The following is a 19318-nucleotide window of genomic DNA, read 5'->3' as shown; positions in this document are numbered from 1 at the left end:
ATTTCAGAAACCAAAATCCTTTTCCCATGCAGCCTGAGCAGGAGCAGCGAACAACATTACAGTTAATTGTTTTAGCCTATCCTCCCTTACACCCCGCCCCCACTGCCCTGCTCACAGTTGTGAAGAATATCCCTGTGTTATGAATGGTCCATGTCACCATTAAGGAAAAGAGGTCAGACTAAGCCAATACAGTGGTGCCTCGCAAGACGAAATTAATTCGTTCTGCGAGTTTTTTTGTCTAGCGAATTTTTCGTCTTGCGAAGCACGGTGTCGGAAAAGTTTTGGAAAAGCTTCAAAAATCGCCAAAAAACCTCAAAAAAGGCTACCACACCGTGTTCTATGAGTTGCTCCTCGAAGTCAAGTCGCAACTGTATTAACGGTGTTAAGAAAAAGGAAACAAACTTGCAAAAAACGCAAGACGTTTTCGTCTTGCGAAGCAAGCCCATAGGGAAATTCGTCTTGCCAAGCAGCTCAAAAACCGCAAAACCCTTTCGTCTAGCGAGTTTTTTGTCTTGTGAAGCATTCGTCTTGCGGGGCACCACTGTATATATGTGGACTGTCCCTGGATCAAGTGACTTTTCTTCTTTAAGTTTTCAAAGCTCTTAACCTTAACTCAAAGTTGCATCTGAACTAGCCAGATGTTTAACTGATAATCACTCACAGTCAGTCCATCATTTCAAAAACAAGACTTTAGAGCTGTCTTGCCCCAAAATGACAACTAGACATGTCGTTTTGGTGACTGTAACCTTGGTTTAAGGATCCATTTGGTCCTAGCTTATAAATCTGAGTTTCTAACACTGGTAATGAGGAGTAGGGAGACCATTTCTGCTCCTACATGGCCCTTGGTCTCTCAAGCAGTGATATTGCCAAAGCTTGAATATGAATCTGGTTTGGTTTATGAACTTGTTCTGCTTATGATTCTCTGTTGCATTACAAGTCAATGTCTATCTAGAATGTTAAACGACATTCTGTAGCTACAAGGTCAGTGTTCAGCACTCCAGGCACCCAAAGTCAACTACTACTGTGCTTGCGCAAAAGGTTTTTTAAAAAATATTGATCCCTCCTTCTCAATGAAACTCTTGTTGAGCCCTGAGAACGTTGAAGCCCCTTTTGTTTGCTGAGTATCTGAGTCAGCTCTCTCAACTGTTTCTTGCAACTGTGTTGCGGCACCAGCACCAGCCAGCCACAATCCAAATAGAAAACCTTCTCTTGTTGAATGTGTTTATTTGGAGAGGGGGAAGAGATTCATTTTCCAAGCACCTCCCTCCCGTGGCAAGGAAAAGTGCATGCAGCTTGGGGAATTCAGAACAGCTGCTTAACACAACACCTTGCAAAGCACTTTGCAAAACCCATGTGGGCAAAAAAAACCCAAAACTGTCAGAGGCTGGCTGAAAGCTGGGACTTGTCAGGGGCTTGACATAACTGAGCCTTGCCTCTATGGAACCTCACAGCTGTGTGAGGGGTGCTTTTGCTCCTCTGCACACTATGAAGAGTGAGAGAAGGTGGGAAGGAGGCAGCCAGAGGAGCAGCATAGATTTGGAAGGAAGAGATAAACAGAGAAACACTGTCTCAGCCTCAGAGATGACAGGGAAATCCTTCTGGGTTGCAACCTGATGTAGAAACCCAGGAAGTAAATTCCTTACTGGAAGAGGCACTGAGGGAGGTAAGAAGGGAATTTGTCTGCTAACCTCAAGGAGAGCTTGATGATGAGAAGAGTCTCAACTCTCCTATGCTAGGAGCCAGGGACTTACCAAGACACCTCTGAAGGAAAGATGAGTTTGGGGGACTCTGAGAGCACCCCTAAGTTGGCCGCTCTTATCTGGAACAGAGTTCAGAGCAAGAAGGATGCTGAACTGTTGTCATGGTGATGTAATAGTGCTTGACTGTTGGTGGGGCTACCCACATATCAAACTTGCCCTATGAGGAGATCAGGATCTGGTCTGCTAGCCAGATTCGGTTCCCCACCACTGGCTCAGTACCTCTTAAAGGTGAGGAGAAGCAGAAAGACACACAGTTTGCATTTGCCAGAACATCCAGGCAAATAGCAAATTACAAGGGTAAATTAAAAGCAACAAAACCATCACAACACTTCGCAAAAATCATATGCCCAAATGGTTCTGTGGCATCGGGTGCCACAGAAGCTATCAAGCTATCAAGATATTCTTTTTGCATTTTAATAAAATAGTGATAAAGTGATAGAAGAAAACTTTGTTTGACACTGAAAGCAGAAGGGATAAAGCACAATAGAAAAAAGGAGTCATCAAATGAAAGGCTTTTCTAGTCCAGCATCCCCTTGCTCAGATGGGAAGCCTATGGGAAGTACACAAGCAGGACAGGAGGACTATAGCCCTCTCCTGCTATTGCTCCCCAGAAATTGGTATTCAAAGGCTTCTGATCCTGGAGATAGCATACAGCCATCATGCCTTGACCTCCATGAATTTATCTAACCACCTTTCAAAGACATCTAAGTTGTTGGCCATTGGCACATCTTTTCATAGCACACCTGGTAGGTTAACTGCAGTCCTCCTGGAAAAGTAATATACACATCATTTCAACTGTAGGTGCAAGATTAGGCTAACATGTATTTCCCAGCTTTCAAAGGCAAGAGTTCAAAAAAGGCAAGTAGTCCTACTAAAGAAACAGGAAGCATAGTAGGAAAGGTTGTAAGTGGAACTGAATAAAAAAATTCTGTATAACAATTCACATGTTTTTGACAAAGAAAAGCACACACAGTGGAGAATCAAGCGAGACAGTTCTCCTTTTCTTTCTTAAATAGATTTCAGGACATAACAGAGAAACTAAAAATATCTCAACATGACTATGACCTCTAGATATTAAATACTTCAATCAGTAAAGAAAAGAGAATACTCAGCTACTTATTCCGCAGTCCAAATTGGCTTCTGGTGGCCTTCGAGGCACAATTTGGGGTACAGATTTTGATCCACACAAAAAATGGTAGAATTGTTTGAAGCTCACATAGTTAAGACTCTGCCTCTCTCTTCCATCCTGTCACCATGCCTAAAATTGGCTGAGAGCTCTGTCTCGATTATGCTACCCACGTACAAAAGTACAAGCAAGGAGGAATCTAACAGCCGTTCTCAGCAGTTACTCAACAAATATACAACTCTTTCTTTTGGTTTTGACTTATCTCTGCCCATGTGTCTCACACACACAAGATTTGGAAGATTGTCTAAACCAGGGGTGGCCCATGTGGGGCCCTCCAGATGTTGATGGATTACAACTCCCAACATTCTTGGCCACTGGCTATGCTGGCTGAGGCTGATGGGAGTTCAGAGGCATCCAGAAGGCACCACATGGCTGCCTTATCTAAGCTATCGTTTGTAGATTTAAGCAGCACATTCTCCCCCCTACTCTGTGCACCCCCAAAATCTATTATCAAGGTTCCCCAGCCCTGTGGAGCAGATTTGGAAGTGGCAGGGAGGGAAAAATTCCATTCTGCTAGCACATCTAGCTGAGTACTACTCTATGGTTACCTAGAGAAACTATAGTTAGATTATTAGGAAGGAGCCATAGCAAGCTTCAGACTTCCATTCTGCCCCTCCAGTTCCTTTTCACATGACAGAATGAAAGCTTCCACTTTCCGTTTTGACTAAACTGTAGTATTTCATTACATATGACGATCTCAAGGAACTTTGGTTGTTTTAGTTGTGGTTCGAGGACCCGACCCCCGCAAAGTAAAATGAAGACACAGGGACACGTGATATAAGGTTAATGGGCTAGAAAAGGCCACAACTTTATTGATTACAGCAATGGAAAGGTATTGGCTTAGGCATTGGATCGAAACAAGTGGGTTATTCACCAGTAGGTGGAGCCTGTTGATGCTAATCCAACTATAGGCTCACCCCTGCTGTCACCGAGGGTCGTGCCAAGGCCTCCCGCCAAGCAGGCATCGGACGGAATACACGACCCCCAGATTCCTTTACCGGAATACCCCTATAAATTGAAGGCATAGGCGATGGCCACACCTAGCACTTCGACACACCACAACACATTATTCCAATGCCTAACCTACCCACCAATACCACCAGAAAGTTGTGACGATTGCTACGAGGTAGGCGAAAAAAACCAAAAAGCCTAATGCCAAATGGAAAAACTCCTACCAGGCCCCCCGGGCAACCGGGGCGACCAACCTAAGGTCCATAGCAAGGCCAATGACCTAAGCCCTAACTCAAAGGGAGTGGAGGGTGGGTGACTCGCACAGGATGACGAAGAGAAATGAGACCGGGGAGAGGCTGGCACTGCAGCATAGAGGCTGCTGGACACGCCCCCCATGGCACCTGGTTGGGCGGCCACCGGGGGGGGGGGCGTGAGTGCCAGCCAGGTGAGCTGGAGGCAGGGGGCAACGCCCCCTGCTAGGAGCGGTGTTCGGGCTCCCGCCCACAACCACTCCCCTCTCTTTCAGGGAGGAGAGTCTTTAGCTGACAAACCAGGATATCAAACCATAGTTTGATCCTGGTTTGTTTTAATGAACTAAAGTTCGAACAAACACTTCCCCAAGTTTGTATGTAGCAGAAAACTGGCTTCGTACTCAAATCTGAAGACACCTGAAGGTAGCCCTGTTAAGGGAAGCTTTTAACGTTTGATGTATTACTATATTTTAATATTTGGTTGGAAGCCACCCAGAGTGGCTGGGGAAGCCCAGCCAGATGGTTGGGGTATAAATAATATATTATTATTATTATTATTATTATTATTATTATTATTATTATTACCTGAGGAAACTGACTTTTCTTCACTTGCAAGCATAACAATGACACTAAGCAAGATTGAGGGGGGGATTAATATCTATACAAATTGTTTCTCATGCTTAAAGGTAAAGGTACCCCTGCCCGAACGGGCCAGTCTTGACAGACTCTGGGGTTTGTGCGCCCATCTCACTCAAGAGGCCGTGGGCCAGCGCTGTCCGGAGACACTTCCGGGTCACGTGGCCAGCGTGACAAGCTGCATCTGGCGAGCCAGCGCAGCACACGGAACGCCGTTTACCTTCCCGCTGGTAAGCGGTACCTATTTATCTACTTGCACCCGGGGGTGCTTTCGAACTGCTAGGTTGGCAGGCGCTGGGACCGAGCAGCGGGAGCGCACCCCGCCGCGGGGATTCGAACCGCCGACCTTTCGATCGGCAAGCCCTAGGCGCTGAGGCTTTTACCCACAGCGCCACCCGCGTCCCTTTCTCATGCTTGCCTATGTATTTATGTCACATTTAGCATTACCACAAAAAAGACTAAGCATATGAATATATGGAGATGGTTGTTTCTCAGTTACTAGGGTCTCTGCAGTCATCCCACTGTAGTGGTATACTCAAGCACAACTCTTTAGTTTCTCAGATAAAAGTGCCTTTCACCCCAGGTGGAAAAGCTGTTTTTCAAGTGTTTCATTCAGTGTGAAACTTGGTTGAGTTTCAATTGTTGTATGCCACTATGATGACTCAGGACACAAGGGCAGTTCGTAAAGATTACTAATGCACATCTCTCTATACATTTCCACCCCCATCGTTCAACCCAGACACTAAGGTCCTCCTCCAAGGGTCGTCTGCTGGTTCCCTCACTGCGAGAAGCGAAGTTACAGGGAACCAGGCAGAGGGCCTTCTTGGTAGTGGCGCCCTCCCTGTGGAATGCCCTCCCTTCGGATGTCAAGGAGATAAAATAATTACACAAATTTTAGAGGATATTTGAAGGCAGCCCTGTTTCGGGAGGTTTTAATGCTTGATGTTTTTATTATGTTTTCAGATATGCTGTAAGCTGCCCAGAGTGGCTGGGGAAACCCAGCCAGATGGGTGGGGTAAAACTACAACAACAGCTGCACTAGTCCATCATCACACTATTTGAATTAGCTGTTTTCCGAGGTTCTAAAGGCAGAGGGGGCAGAATAAAAATGAAGGGACTCCTGCCTGTACTAAATGACTTGGGTATAAGGGAAGGCGCTGGTGGAGGGAAGGGGAGTATCTCTGTGTAATAATAATAATAATTTAAATATATATATATTTATACCCCGCCCATCTGTCTGGGTTTCCCCAGCCACTCTGGGCAGCTTCCAACAAAGTATTAAAATACAGTGGTCTGTTAAACATTAGAAGCTTCCCTAAACAGGGCTGCCTTCAGATGTCTTCTAAAAGTCTGGTAGTTGTTCTTCTCTTTGACATCTGGTGGGAGGGCGTTCCACAGGGCGGGTGCCACTACCGAGAAGACCCTCTGCCTGGTTCCCTGTAACCTGGCTTCTTGCAATGAGGGAACTGCCAGAAGGCCCTTGGAGCTGGACCTCAGTGTCCAGGCACAATGATGGGGGTGGAGACGCTCCTTCAGGTATACTGGACTGAGGCCATTTAGGGCTTTAAAGGTCAGCACCAACACTTTGAATTGTGCTCAGAAGTGTACTGGGAACCAATGTAGATCTTTCCCGACTGGTGTTACATGGTCTCGGCGGCCGCTCCCAGTCACCAGTCTAGCTGCCGCATTCTGAATTAGTTTCTGGGTCACCTTCAAAGGCAGCCCCAAGTAAAGCACATTGCAGTAATCCAAGCGAGAGATAACTAGTGTGTGTGCCAGTTTTAATCCCCCGCTGGCCCTAGGCAAATGCCAACGCACTGGGCAGGAGGCTTGGAGGGCAATTTTCGCCCTCCCTCGTCCCATGACTGCCAGAGCATCCCAGCAGGTGCCTACATGTCCCAGCAGGCATGGCCTGATGGAGGGCAGGGTGTGGCATGTGTGATGTCATACATGCATAAAAGCCCCCCCCCCTCGATGAGGCCCAACCCGGCACACCTGGGGATAGGTAGAGTAATCAGATAGAGCCATTTCTCTGCTATATGTTTTACATAGCTGAGGAATACATAATGACCATTCTCCATCAAATGGAGGGCGCTATTTGTGTGGCATCCCCGATCCAACGCGACTTCCAGCAAAGCAATCCTGGACTGCCTCCCCTAGTTGCAAACCTAGAGGTTTCCGCCTAACCTCAGCTCAATGAACCAATCACAGCTGGGGAGGCGTAGCCAGGGGAATGGACCAGGTAAGGGTTGGAACCACCCTTTCGGAACAATAGAGGGGGTCACCTACCTGGGAGTCCTCAGTCGGCTCCAGAGCTTCTCCTGCCCTACCCTCCCTTAGTTTAGGCCTTTTATTGCAGGTTAACATCTTATTTACAGGCATGCGGGTGCTGCTATGGTCTTAACAATGGTTGCTCTTAAAGGACCGGGAAGGAATTTCCCTGCATTTGCAGGTTTCGCCATCCCCATAGCAAAACGCCACAACTTTGGCGGTTTCAGGCCTTGGGAGGAATCCTTTGGCCTATCTTCACTGGGGGCGTGAAGCTGTGATACACGGCCCCCCTGTGGCGGCGATCCCAGGGTTCCCCGTTAAAGGGGTTGTGCTGAGGGGAGTCACTGGCCATACGCTGAAAAGTTGTCAGTGCTCTCCCCTGTGTGGCAGCCTCTCTGCTTAAACATACATCTTCCAGAGCCAGCCCAATCCCCAGATAGATAGATTGATTAACCCTGATGTGCCCCAGATCCCTGACTAGGAACTGGGAGGGAAAAACACCCAATGCCTAAGCCAAGGTCTTCCTGCATCTTAAAGTTTAATAAAGTTGTGGGCAATTTTAATCCCATAACATGCGTCACAAGTCATTATTCTACCTGGGTGTCGCCTGGGGTCGGGGGGGGGGTCTCCGCCTAGCCACACGATGCTGTTTCCTGCTTGCAACAAGGCATTTGGAAAGATAAATAAGGAGGATAAAATGTATCTAACGGCCACTTTTTAAACAGTCTTGCCAGATAGAAGTGTGTAATGAATATTTAACTGGACCGCAAATCTCCTTAAAAATTAATATCTTGTATCTTGGGAAACAAGTCTGGCAGCCAATGTGTATTGGATGCAGTGACAGAGTCATGTGATGCAGCTAATTAAAAAGGAGGTTTATTCCCCCATGTGTCCTCTTTCTTTCATGCCGTCTCTTTCGATATGAGATGCCGGTATCGGGAATGGCTGATCTGTGCAGAAAGCTCTAAAGGTGCCAAACTCAACTATAGAATCAATGGGACCAATCAATGACAGGGCACAGGCAGTGTTTCTCGGCTGTTTTGAACCCAGCATCCCCTTCTAAACTTGTGCCGCTCCAACCGATCAGCAATCGCCTCTTCCACAGGTGAATATGCAGAGATGCAGTCATGTAAGTACCGCTGACTCTGCTTGTGAAATTCTGTAGACTGGGGTAATAATCCAGAATCGCACAGCCACACAAAAGCAGCTGTGAACTTCCTTCTTTCAAAATCACGTTGGGATGATACAGACACAGACACAAGTCCAGTGTGGATCACTGAGGATCCACGACAGAGTGTTTTAGATGTATGGAGGTCTTGACTGTGATTTATCACGATCCTCTCCATTCTTGGAACTTCATACACCTAGATTCCCCTGCCCACCTAATGAAGCCAAGGTAACAAAATAACATACGCGCTACATACCGCTGGGTCCATACTGCACTCACATGGATACAAAATAATTCTTTGGAGAGAAGAATAGGGTCCCTAATTGCTCCAATACATTTAATGCAAAGGCACTGTACATTCACAGAATCAGAGTATTGTAGGAAGGGACCACGAGGGTCATCTAGTCCAACCCCTTGCAATGCAAGAATCTTTTGCCCTCATGGACTTGCTAAAGGGTTCCTGTAAGGTGCCAAATGTATTAAGAAAATGACACCTTCAGTATGCAATGCCTTTGAGGTTTTTTGCTGACACCGGCAACAGTGGTGTCTATCACATACCTGCTGTTAATTACATTTCAGGTATCTGATGGAAGTAGATTTCAGCTTACATTGCATTTTTAAAAAATACCCCAGCGCCCTATGGGAATTATGGGCTAATATTCTCTCTCTTTTTTCCCCTGCCCCGCCACCTCCCTGCACCCCATGTAAGGAACTGACTTGCATCACAATCCAAAGCATGCTTACTCAAGCAAGTCCCACAGAGTTCAGTGTTGCTTGCTCCCAAGTAAATGTGCACAGGATTGCAACCTTAAGTCTCTTTTACTTCAGTGTCAGCAGGTGACATTTTTACAGTCAAATGCTTTCCCTTCTTTGACCCATCCTATAATGCAAGCAAACTTTAATATGTCACTCTCTGTTAAGAAGCGAAGACTCTTAGCTGCTAAAATCAACACAAAATTATAGTACAACCCTGCTTAATGTTCAGTTGTTATCATTTACTGTGTAGATGCATGGAATGTTTTTTGGGTGTGGAGGTATATGGGGGTTGTTTGTTATATGTATATATATATATATTGAAACTGAATAGCAAAGAAGCTTTTAAAAAGAGGACAGGCAGTTGCATAGTTTAAAACATTAAGTTTTTGTGTGTGTTTTCTTGGAAGAGTACTCAAAAAGTTTTCCCATTTCCAGTTCTTCCTGGCCTGAGAAAAGCACAATATCATTCTATCCAACGCTCTGCCTTAACATTTGCAAGGTGGGAGGCAACCTGTGCCAGCCCTGGCTTCAATTATTTCTTGATTAGGGCATAAGTTGGCTCTCAGGTTTAAAATCACTCTGAAGACTCGCAGGGTTGCAAGTGTGATTGATTTATAATTAAAGAGACTCCTAAGCAAAGCCCTGCTGTGATGGAAAGGAAATTCTCTCTGAGTTTTAGTTTTCCATTCAGAATTTCCTAGGATAGCATTGCTTTATTAAACTGCAAATTCCTAAATATTACCATTAATCTTTATGGCCTTAATATTTACTGCTACCAAGGGGGAAATCAGCAGATTCGAGAACAAGACTAATTCTATGCAGTATCTCTCTCTCTGTCTGTCTGTGTGTGTGTGTGTGTACACGCACGCATGTGTGCATTCATGTCTATATATAATCCAGCCCTAACAGCCACACACTCCCCTCTCTGTTCATCTGTTCAATATGGTCAAGGATTATTAAATGATGCTAATGCTTTTGTCAGCTGACATTACAACTTGTACACTGAGCCGTTTAAAGGCAGATGTTTTGTTGCTTTGCTGCTGATATTCTTCCCCAACCCCAGCTGAGAACCCAGCTGAACTGCATTACAACACAGCCACATATCTGTGTGTGTGTGTGTGTGTAATGACTTCTATTTTAAAAAAGATATGTACAGAAAACCACATATAAGTAGCAGGTTTTTAGGATTTCACTTGCACATCATGCCACGTGCCACACCGTATATCTCTTAAATGTACTAGGCAGAAATCAGAAGAAGCACCTGCTCCATTTTAAATAGCGATCTACTGTCAGAAATAACCAAGCTTGTCTTTTTTTTTTCTTCCCCGTTGGCTGAAATATTAACATGTGGCTATTATCAGCAACTGGTCTCCTCCAGAATGCTACCCACCGGATCTGTGACTAACACATGCTTTGAATGGAGCCAAACAAAAATCATGTCAGGGTTGGGTTGGGTTTTTAAAGAAGGATGGGGGCAGGGGAGGCACTATTCCTTCTCCGAAACAGACTAGCACTGAATCTAGCTTTTCTGAAAACCCAAAGGCCCTCTCTCAACTAGCTGTCCTTAGAAAATGGCTGAGAAGAGTGGAGAGCCCCCTCCCCAAATGAGAGAGTCCAACTGGTGGCCCAATTGCTGAACCCATCTCAAAGGCACCAGGGAACAAATTTGGACTCAAGCAAAAAAAAAGGGGGGGTTGCACTATCTGATCCCAATAAAGGAACAGAAGTGCAAGAATGTTGGATAATATTCCAGCACTCAAAATACTAACAAGGCATAGCATGAAGGAGGATTTCTTACCCCCAAACAACTGACCCACTGACAGTGGATTCCACCCCCCTCAATTTATTGCCCCCTCCTTGTGCCTTCCCATAGGTGCCAACTCCTAGGGGTTGAGGTCCCTTTGCCTTCCCGCCCCCCAATAAAATATTTGAGGGCCTCCCCAAAGTTGATAGGCATTGGCATTCCAATGGTGTGGGTGTGCCCCATCATGTGATCAATTATGTGGAATGGGGCTTACCTGCCTCCCCCACCCCAAATTTTATTCAAGTTGGCACCCCTGTGCCCTCCTGACACCTTGTCAACAAGTTGAGCAACTTAAAAGGCGAAAAGCCTATACTGTATATATTTCCCGGGGGTGGGGGTGTGCCAGAAAAAGGGGGACAGACCCAGAGGGTGGGAGAGGGAAAGGGGAGGGACCTCGCTTGCCGACAGCGACGCTTACCACCAGCACGGGCACCCCCGCCGCCAGCGAGTAGAGGAGCACGGGGGGCACCGCGCTGCTCTCCTCCGGGCCCGGGTAAGGCTTGCGATAGGCGCTCTCGTAGCAGAAGAAGCCCTGCACGTTGACCGAGAAGGTGTCGGTGTACTCGAAGTAATAAGCCAGCATCACAGTCCCTGCCATGATCACCATCTGGAAGTAAAGCATTCTGGTGAGAAGAGCAGCAGCAGCAGGAGGAGGTGGAGGAGGAGCAGGAGAGGGCACTGGCATGTACTCCGGCGGCGGCAGCGGCAGCCCCCCTCCCCGGCTGCGCGCTCCGCCCGCTTCCCGGAGGCATCCACCGGGAGAAGGAGGAGGCGCCTTAGTCCCAGGCAGGTGCAGGAAGAAGAACAGGACCAAAGGCGTCCGGGCGCACGGCCGAGCGCATGGATGGCAAGGGGCGGAGGCGGCGCGGTCCTGGGCGCAGGGTCGCGCACGTGGGGCAAGGCCCCTCCGGGGGAGTGATGGAGGCAACCAGCACGGGCTTCCCCCGCGGCAGGCGGGGCCCCAGGCGCCGCTGGAGGGGCTGGGGAGGGGTCCTAAGCGCGCTCCGTCCGCGGCAGCTCTCCAAGGCGTTCCGAGCGAGGCAACTGGGCGCCGGGGAAGCGGGTCGCGGCGCGCGCGCGCACAGCCCTCCGCTGCGACCACTGGGGGGGATTTGGGGGGGGGGTGTCGCCGGTCCTTTAATCCCGCAGCGTCCCGTATAGATCAGAGTGGGTAGTGGACCCAGCCCCCCGCAGGCGCACGGAAGTCTCCTCTTTGCAGATTTGCCTGCGGGCAAAAAATATATCAGTAAGTCGTTCCAAAAAAAACACCCAGTTAAATAAATCCCTCAGACTGGAGACTTGGATCCAACAAGCCTTGGAGACGATCGGAGGGATCCTTTCCACTCCGGGAACGGATTCCTTGCCCCCGGCGCGCTCAAAGTTCCATCCTTCGCCGCGGGGATGCGGCCCCCCGGCGCCTCTCCGCTGGCTGCCCCCGCGCCTGCGAAAAGCTCGCCCTGCGCTTAATCCCTTGCCTTGCTTTGAACCGGTCCCTGCCCGAACGCAGCGGCGGAGGCAGCGCAAATGCCGTTTCCAAGGCTGCCGGAGAGCTGGAGGGGGTGGGGAGAGAGGTGGGTGGATTTTGAAAAGGCGCTTCCTTCTCGCTCGCGTCTTTCCTCCCCTATTAAGGATTTTTGGTTGTGTGTGGCTTTTTTCCCCCTTAAAGAAAAAAGCGGAAGCAGTAACTCCCCCGTGCTCGTCAATCGAAGCATCAGCTTCCCATGTGTGTAATATATTATATATACATAATATATATAGCTCCTTCTCTTCCTCCTCCTCCTGCTTTGAGAACTAGCTGCTTGCAATCTCTGGCATTGCAGCTGGCTCTCAGCTCGTACTAGCTGCTTAAAAACACAAGAGACGCTTCTCAGAATCCAACCATCTTGAGAGGCTTCTTATGCAAACTGGTGCAAACGACAGAAGGGCTGCCCAACGGGAAAAGCCACAACTTGATTTATAGTATCGCTCTGGCTTCAGCAGCACTATTGATCTGCGGTTAGATGATGTTCCATCAAAGCACCCACACTTTCTAGCGCAATCCCCTCCTCACTTTCCTTATCGCAAAAAGCCCGGTCTTTTGGAGAAGGGGATTTGCTGCACAAAACGTCCCAGTCAGCAGTCATTGTGCAACGTGGGCTTGCCAAAACATGATTCAATCCTACCTGAAAATATTGACAATCCAGAAATCTCCTAGGTTTGGCCAGTACCTGGATGAGAAGCCACCCAGAATCTCGTTGTGTGCCTCCTTGACTTTCATGATGGAAGAAGGATTGGGATACTGAATAAACAAAGGGCACCCCAAGAGTTCTCTTGCATACACAGTATGCTGTTAAAGCACATTTCTCCCCTCAAGGAATCATTGGGAAATGTAGTTTAAGGGTGCAGCTCTGTGTGAGGTAGACTACAATTCCCATCGTGCTTTGAGGTATGCGCTTTGAAGGTATAATGTGGATGCAGCCACTGCTACAGAGTCAATCCTCTTCCATTCGAAAACTGCATGCTACATTTGGGATTGCAATTGCTTGAGTATTGCAGTGTGTGTATTTTTGTGTGTTTGTATGTGTGTAAGGTTTTCCTCTCGGTTCCATCCACACTAGTGGATGCAACAGTTGCATATGAGACAATGTAGCTGAGCCACTGATGCTGCTTAATGCTTTCTTTATCAGTGCAGCTGTTTTCATACAAGATAAATTTCCTGCGCTGACATCAATTCTGTGAGGCGGGGCTGCATATCTCCAGGATAAGGTTGTCACATAGTGTCACTGGTGAAATGGATCTAAATGTGTATCTATCAATAATAATAATAATAATAATAATAATAATAATAATAATAATAATAATAATAAATTTTATTTATACCCCGCCCTCCCTGGCCAGAGCCAGGCTCAGGGCAGCTAACACTAGTAAAATTACAGTAAAAACACAATTTAAAATACAGGTTAAAATGCAATTTAAAATGCAGCCTCATTTTAAAAGTAGCTCATAGATCAAAACCATATGGTGAAGGAAGCATAAGGGTCAGACTGAGTCCAAACCAAAGGGTAGGCGGAACAGCTCTGTCTTGCAGGCCCTGCGGAAAGATGTCAAGTCCTGCAGGGCCCTAGTCTCTTGTGACAGAGCGTTCCACCAAGTCGGGGCCAGTACTGAAAAGGCTCTGGCCCTAGTTGAGACCAATCTAACCACCTTATGACCTAGGACCTCCAAAATGTTGTCATTTGTGGACCTTAAGGTCCTTCGTGGGGCATACCAGGAGAGACGGTCCCGTAGGTACGTGGGTCCTAGGCCGCATAGGATTTTAAAGGTTAAAAGCAGCACCTTAAACCTGACCCTGTACTCCACCGGGAGCCAGTGCAGTGCAGTGGGAGTCATGCAGTTTTCTATGCACAAGTGACTTACAGGGGGGGGAAATCATGCAATGTATTCTATAGGACTGCAGGTTTGGAATAAAATATTCTCATAGGCACATCTATGGAATATTAACTACTGTGAAAATCTGGCCTTGATGGAACATTAATACTGGTTTTGTCCTGGAGCAATTATGTTTTTGCTATGCTTGGGTTTGTGGCTAATGTGGCAAACATTCCTGGGGGTCATCAGTTAGTGTGCAAACAAACGCTGTCAATGGCATCTTTGGTGTATGTTTCTTAGGCGACTTACAATGTCAGTAGCTGTGTGGAATTTCTTTTCGAATTTCTTTTTATCGGACTGGAGAAAAGGCAGGTCCTTTATCAACCCTGTGAAAAGTACTTCCAAAATATTTAGCTATTGAATTAAAGAGAACATTAAAGAGAGCATGACCTGAGCTTTCTAATGTAGGTTGTACTGATTTCATACAAAGAGGGACAATTTCCCTCACTACATTTACTCCAGCTATCCCTCCCCCACTGCCACAATTGCTACCCTACATCAGAGTTTGCCAACATGATGCCACAGGAGCAACTATGCCCACCAGTACTTCCTGTGACAGCTGTGGAACTTCCCCTCCAAAATCTACAATGCTTGAGAGACAGTTTGCTCTTCCTAGTCACTTCCTATATGCACAGGATTGGGACATGGGTGGTGCTGTGGTCTAAACCACTGAGCCTCTTGGGTTTGCCAATCAGAAGGATGGTGATTTGAATCCCAGCTCCTGCCAACCTAGCAGTTTGAAAGCATGCCAGTGCAAGTAGATAAATAGGTACCACTGTGGCAAGAATGTAAACGGCATTTCCATGCACTCTGGTTTCCGTCACGGTGTTCAGTTGTGCCAGAAGTGATTTAGTCATGCTGGCCACATGACGCAGAAAGCTGTCTGTGGGCAAACACCAGCTCCCTCAGCCTGAAAGTGAGATGAGCGCTGCAACCCCATAGTCACCTTTGACTGGACTTAACCGTCCAGGGGTCCTGTGTGTGTGTGTGTGTGTGTGTGTGTGTGTGTGTGTGTGCATGCACAGCCTCAGAGAGGTGGGGGAACATCCCAAGGATTGAATGATTGCTATGGAAGAATGAAGTGAAACATTCTCCCAATTCAAATAAATCTATCATCGTTATCATTATCATTATCATTATCATTATCATTATCATTATCATTATCATCATTATTTTATTTATACCCTGCCCATCTGACTGGGTAGCCCCTGCTACTCTGGGTGGCTTCCAACAAATATAAAAGCATACTCAAACATCAAACATTAAAAACTTCCCTATACAGGGCTGCCTTCTTGATATTATCAAGAGGAAAAACTTTAGTGCATTTTTTAAAAAGTCAAATGTTGGCTACTAAAAATCAGATGTTTTATTAAACAGTTGCTTAAATGGTAGTAAAACACAAAATATGGAAGTGGAAAGTGTTTGCAGAATTGCAATAAAAATTCAAAACTGCCTGCCTCTTGGATTTCTGAAATACCTAGTTTTCCATGGTATTTCTTTATGTCTCCATCTAGCCCGGTTAGTTGAATAACGTAATGCAAAAAAGCACTCCTGTTTATCTATTTAAAGGGAGAGGCATTATATCCCCCCAGGCCATTCACATAAGCAGCGTTGTGCTGTGCCATGCATAAGCTAGGTAAGCTTGCTTCCTAATGAGCTGAATTAATCATTGGGATGTGTCTCGCAAGTTGAAGTAGAATATTCACAGCAGCCACAACATGAACCGCAGGATCTTGCCAAGTTTCCCGAGTCACTAAGGCTGCAATCCTAACTGCACTAACCTGGGTGTGAGACCTGCTGAATTCAGTAGGACTTACTTCCAAGTAGACCTGGTTACAATTGCGCTGCTCAAGCTTTGACAGGGCAAGACAAGTTGAGCGAAGCTCCCCTTCCCGTCTCCAAGCACAGTTTCTGAATACGAAAGGGCAAACCTAAATTTATGCAGGTCACCTATTCCAACATTCAGTTGCACTTAACCGTAGCTCAGAAGAACCAGATGCTGACAAGCAGCTGTTGTGCACCTTACTTAAGGAAGACAGTGTGCTGAAAAAGCAATAAAGTTTTCATTGATGAAAAAATGCAAGTAGACAGGTGCAGCAAACATTTCCGAACATATAACTGTCCTCGGCTCACCTGTATGTTCTTACAGAGAAAGTTGTTCTTCCAGAATAGGAAATCTGCATTCTTTAAGGGAGGGGGAGAGACTGCTTAAATAAACTTCACCAGAACTCGTAGTCAAAAAACATTCCAGCCACTTTACCTATGAGCACACAGATCGCCATTCCCCAACCTGGTGCCCTCCTGATTTTTGTTGGACTACAGCTCCCATCCTCCCCCACCATTGGCTGATGGAAATTGGAGTCAATGACATCTAGAGGGCACTAGTTTGAAAAAGCCCAGTGTATAGATGACCAGTGGCTCAGGGCCAGACTCCCATGCATTCAGCAACACAGGATGGCACAGTTGAAGAGGTGTGCCCAACATGTCTGAAGCAATGAAAGAGTCTGGCTTTCTGCATGACTTTTTCATGCTTGCCTCCTAGCATAAATGGACTAGAATCCTCAGGTAGGAAACTATTTGGTCTGTTCTGTATGCAGTGGTGCAGCTAAGGCTGGACTGTGGAGATCTGTAATGGTAAAGCTTATAATTCACAGCTATTCCCTTAGTACAGAGATTTTCAACCTTTTGTGTCCACGGCTTCCTTGACGAACTCCATTCTTTCTGTGGCACCCCTGTGGGGCTCAGGAGCCCAGTTATGCCACCCTTTGCCTGCAGAGCCGGTAGCCTCTCAGCCTTTTTCAAACACCCTCCCTTGTGGAGTGTTCCCTCAGCCTCCTCTCCTCTCCCATCTCCTTGGGAGTCCTCCGGGCAATTACTGCTGCCACCCCTGGTCTCTGAGGTGCCCGCCCTGCCCTAAAGATAGGTGTCTCCTCCCACTGCCCCACAAGGGCCCAGGAATCAGCCCCTGGCCAGCCCCAGAGGCACTATTTGTCTGGGGAGCTTGTAGCCAGGGCTGCTGCAACAAAAAGCTGTGCAAGCCTTTGGGAGGCAGAGACGTGAGAGGGCATCAGAGGAGGGAGGGAAGGAAAGAGGGACAGAGGCCAGTGTTGCCTGCAGCACCCCTGGCCATCATTCAAGGCACCCCAGGGTGCCACGGCACACTGGTGGAAAACCATTGTCTTAGTACTAAGAAGTTGGTAAGTTGAGGACTTGCCCTAAGTTCACATAACCCCAGGTATTTCAAAAAGACCTATAGGTTTATCTTAGAACAATAAAGGTGTTTCAAGTCATTCATCATTCCTCTAGCCCAGAGGTGGGGAAAATGTGACCTCCCCAAATGCTAATGGTAATAGCATATAGCAAAGTGATGTTGTATGGGTCACTTGGTTCTCATGTGTGGTCTCCATTAATAAATACAGGGTGATATTAACATTGTCTGAGTTGACTATTTTGTGATGATGTTTTCCATTATTGTTGTTTAATTTTGAGTCCTGCATGCATCTATCTTATTCGGTAACTGCTGTAACTAATTTCAACTTGAGGGTAAATAAGGCATTAGTAAGAAATTTCTTTGTAAATGGAGTCCCCACTGTGCTTGTATGCAGAAATTCTGGTGCACTACTGTAGATATGGAATTATGAATCTGATGGAATATAGTTCTGTGTATTATTGTTGTCTCCAACTTTGAGCTTTCTTATACTCTGGCCTGGATGTTTCCTTTCAAAGAGCCTGAATTTCAGAACCTTCCGATAGCACCAACAAACGTCAAATTAAAAAAAGAAACACTGTTTTCAGTTGCAGAGCAGCCATTCACCCAGAATCCAGGGTATGAACTTATTTACTTCCCTCTTTAATGGCATTTAGCTTGCAGGCATGTTGTGCTGCTTCTTCAATACCATTTGTGCAATTTCTAAAGTGCGATGAGAAGTGGCAGGTCTTAGGATGTTTGGAACTGATCATCAGTTAATTGAGATCTGAAGTGACATTTATTAAGGTCTAGTAGTGAAAACATTGGCTTACAAGCATACATACCAGCAAAGAAAAAGGGGGGGGAAGCTTAATTGTCTGTTGTACCAGTTCCTATGTTTGAATTCAAATCATGTTGTTCCCTAAGGGATCCCCGCCCCCCAGAATCATAAAGGTTAGAAACAGAATTTTAAAACAAACTGAACTTGTCAAGATCCACAACAGAGCAGCCACAGAGTCTCAGCCATGTTGATATCAACCCAGTCGTCTTTGTCTGCCTGGAAACCAAATCTTACAACTGGAAGAGGAGAACAAAATCTACTCATAGTATGGAAGCTGAAAGATAAGACAAGAATGACTTGACCCATATAAAACTAGCAAAGATGTACCACAAGAGTGACAACTTATGTTGCAAATGTAAAGAAAAAGTAGGTACCTTTTACCATATGTGGTGAACGTGTCCCAAGGTGAAACACTTCTGGGAAAAGATTTATACAGTGGTACCTCGCAAGACGAATGCCTCGCAAGACAAAAAACTCGCTAGACGAAAGGGTTTTTGGTTTTTTGAGTTGCTTCGCAAGACGATTTTCCCTATGGGCTTGCTTCACAAGACAGAAACGTCTTGCAAGTTTGTTTCCTTTTTCTTAACACCGTTAATACAGTTGCGACTTGACTTCGAGGAGCAACTCATAGAACGCGGTGTGGTAGCCTTTTTTGAGGTTTTTAAAGACTTTGGTGATTTTTGAAGCTTTTCCAAAACTTTCCCGACACCGTGCTTCGCAAGACGAAAAAAATCGCAAGACGACAAAACTCGCAGAATGAATTAATTTCGTCTTGCGAGGCACCACTGTAATGAATTGAAAAAAATGTTGAAATATACATTTATTAAGAAACCAGAAGCCTTTCAACTTGGAATAACAGGTTTGGAATTGCCCAAGAAAGATGTCAGATTGTTTTTGTATGCCACAACTGCAGCTAGAATTTTGTTGGCCAAAAATTGGAAATTACAAGAAGTACCAACAGTGGAGGAATGGCAGATGAAGATGATGGACTTTTGGGACCTAGCCAACCTGACCGGAAGAGTCTGCGACCAGAAGGAGGAGGAGTACCAAGAGGAATGGAAGAAATTCAAAGACTACTTAGCTAGATATGTTAAGATAT

The 19318-nt window shown here is 46.3% G+C and overlaps 1 protein-coding gene across 1 annotated transcript in view; it reads right to left on the bottom strand.

Moving 5' to 3' along the window:
- PLPPR5 (phospholipid phosphatase related 5) overlaps positions 1 to 12450 on the bottom strand; it is a 94486-nt gene extending 82036 nt beyond the window's left edge. Inside the window, exon 1 of the mRNA XM_081194090.1 lies at positions 11202 to 12450. Within this exon, the coding sequence (XP_081050216.1) occupies positions 11202 to 11468 (267 nt within the window). The 5' untranslated portion in view covers positions 11469 to 12450. The remainder of the gene's footprint in view (positions 1 to 11201) is intronic.
- Positions 12451 to 19318: the final 6868 nt, after the last annotated feature.

Source organism: Podarcis bocagei, assembly GCF_964188305.1.
Source record: "Podarcis bocagei genome assembly, chromosome: 5".
In the NCBI taxonomy this organism is placed as follows: domain Eukaryota; kingdom Metazoa; phylum Chordata; class Lepidosauria; order Squamata; family Lacertidae; genus Podarcis; species Podarcis bocagei.
This window is presented reverse-complemented; position numbering and strand designations above follow the sequence as displayed.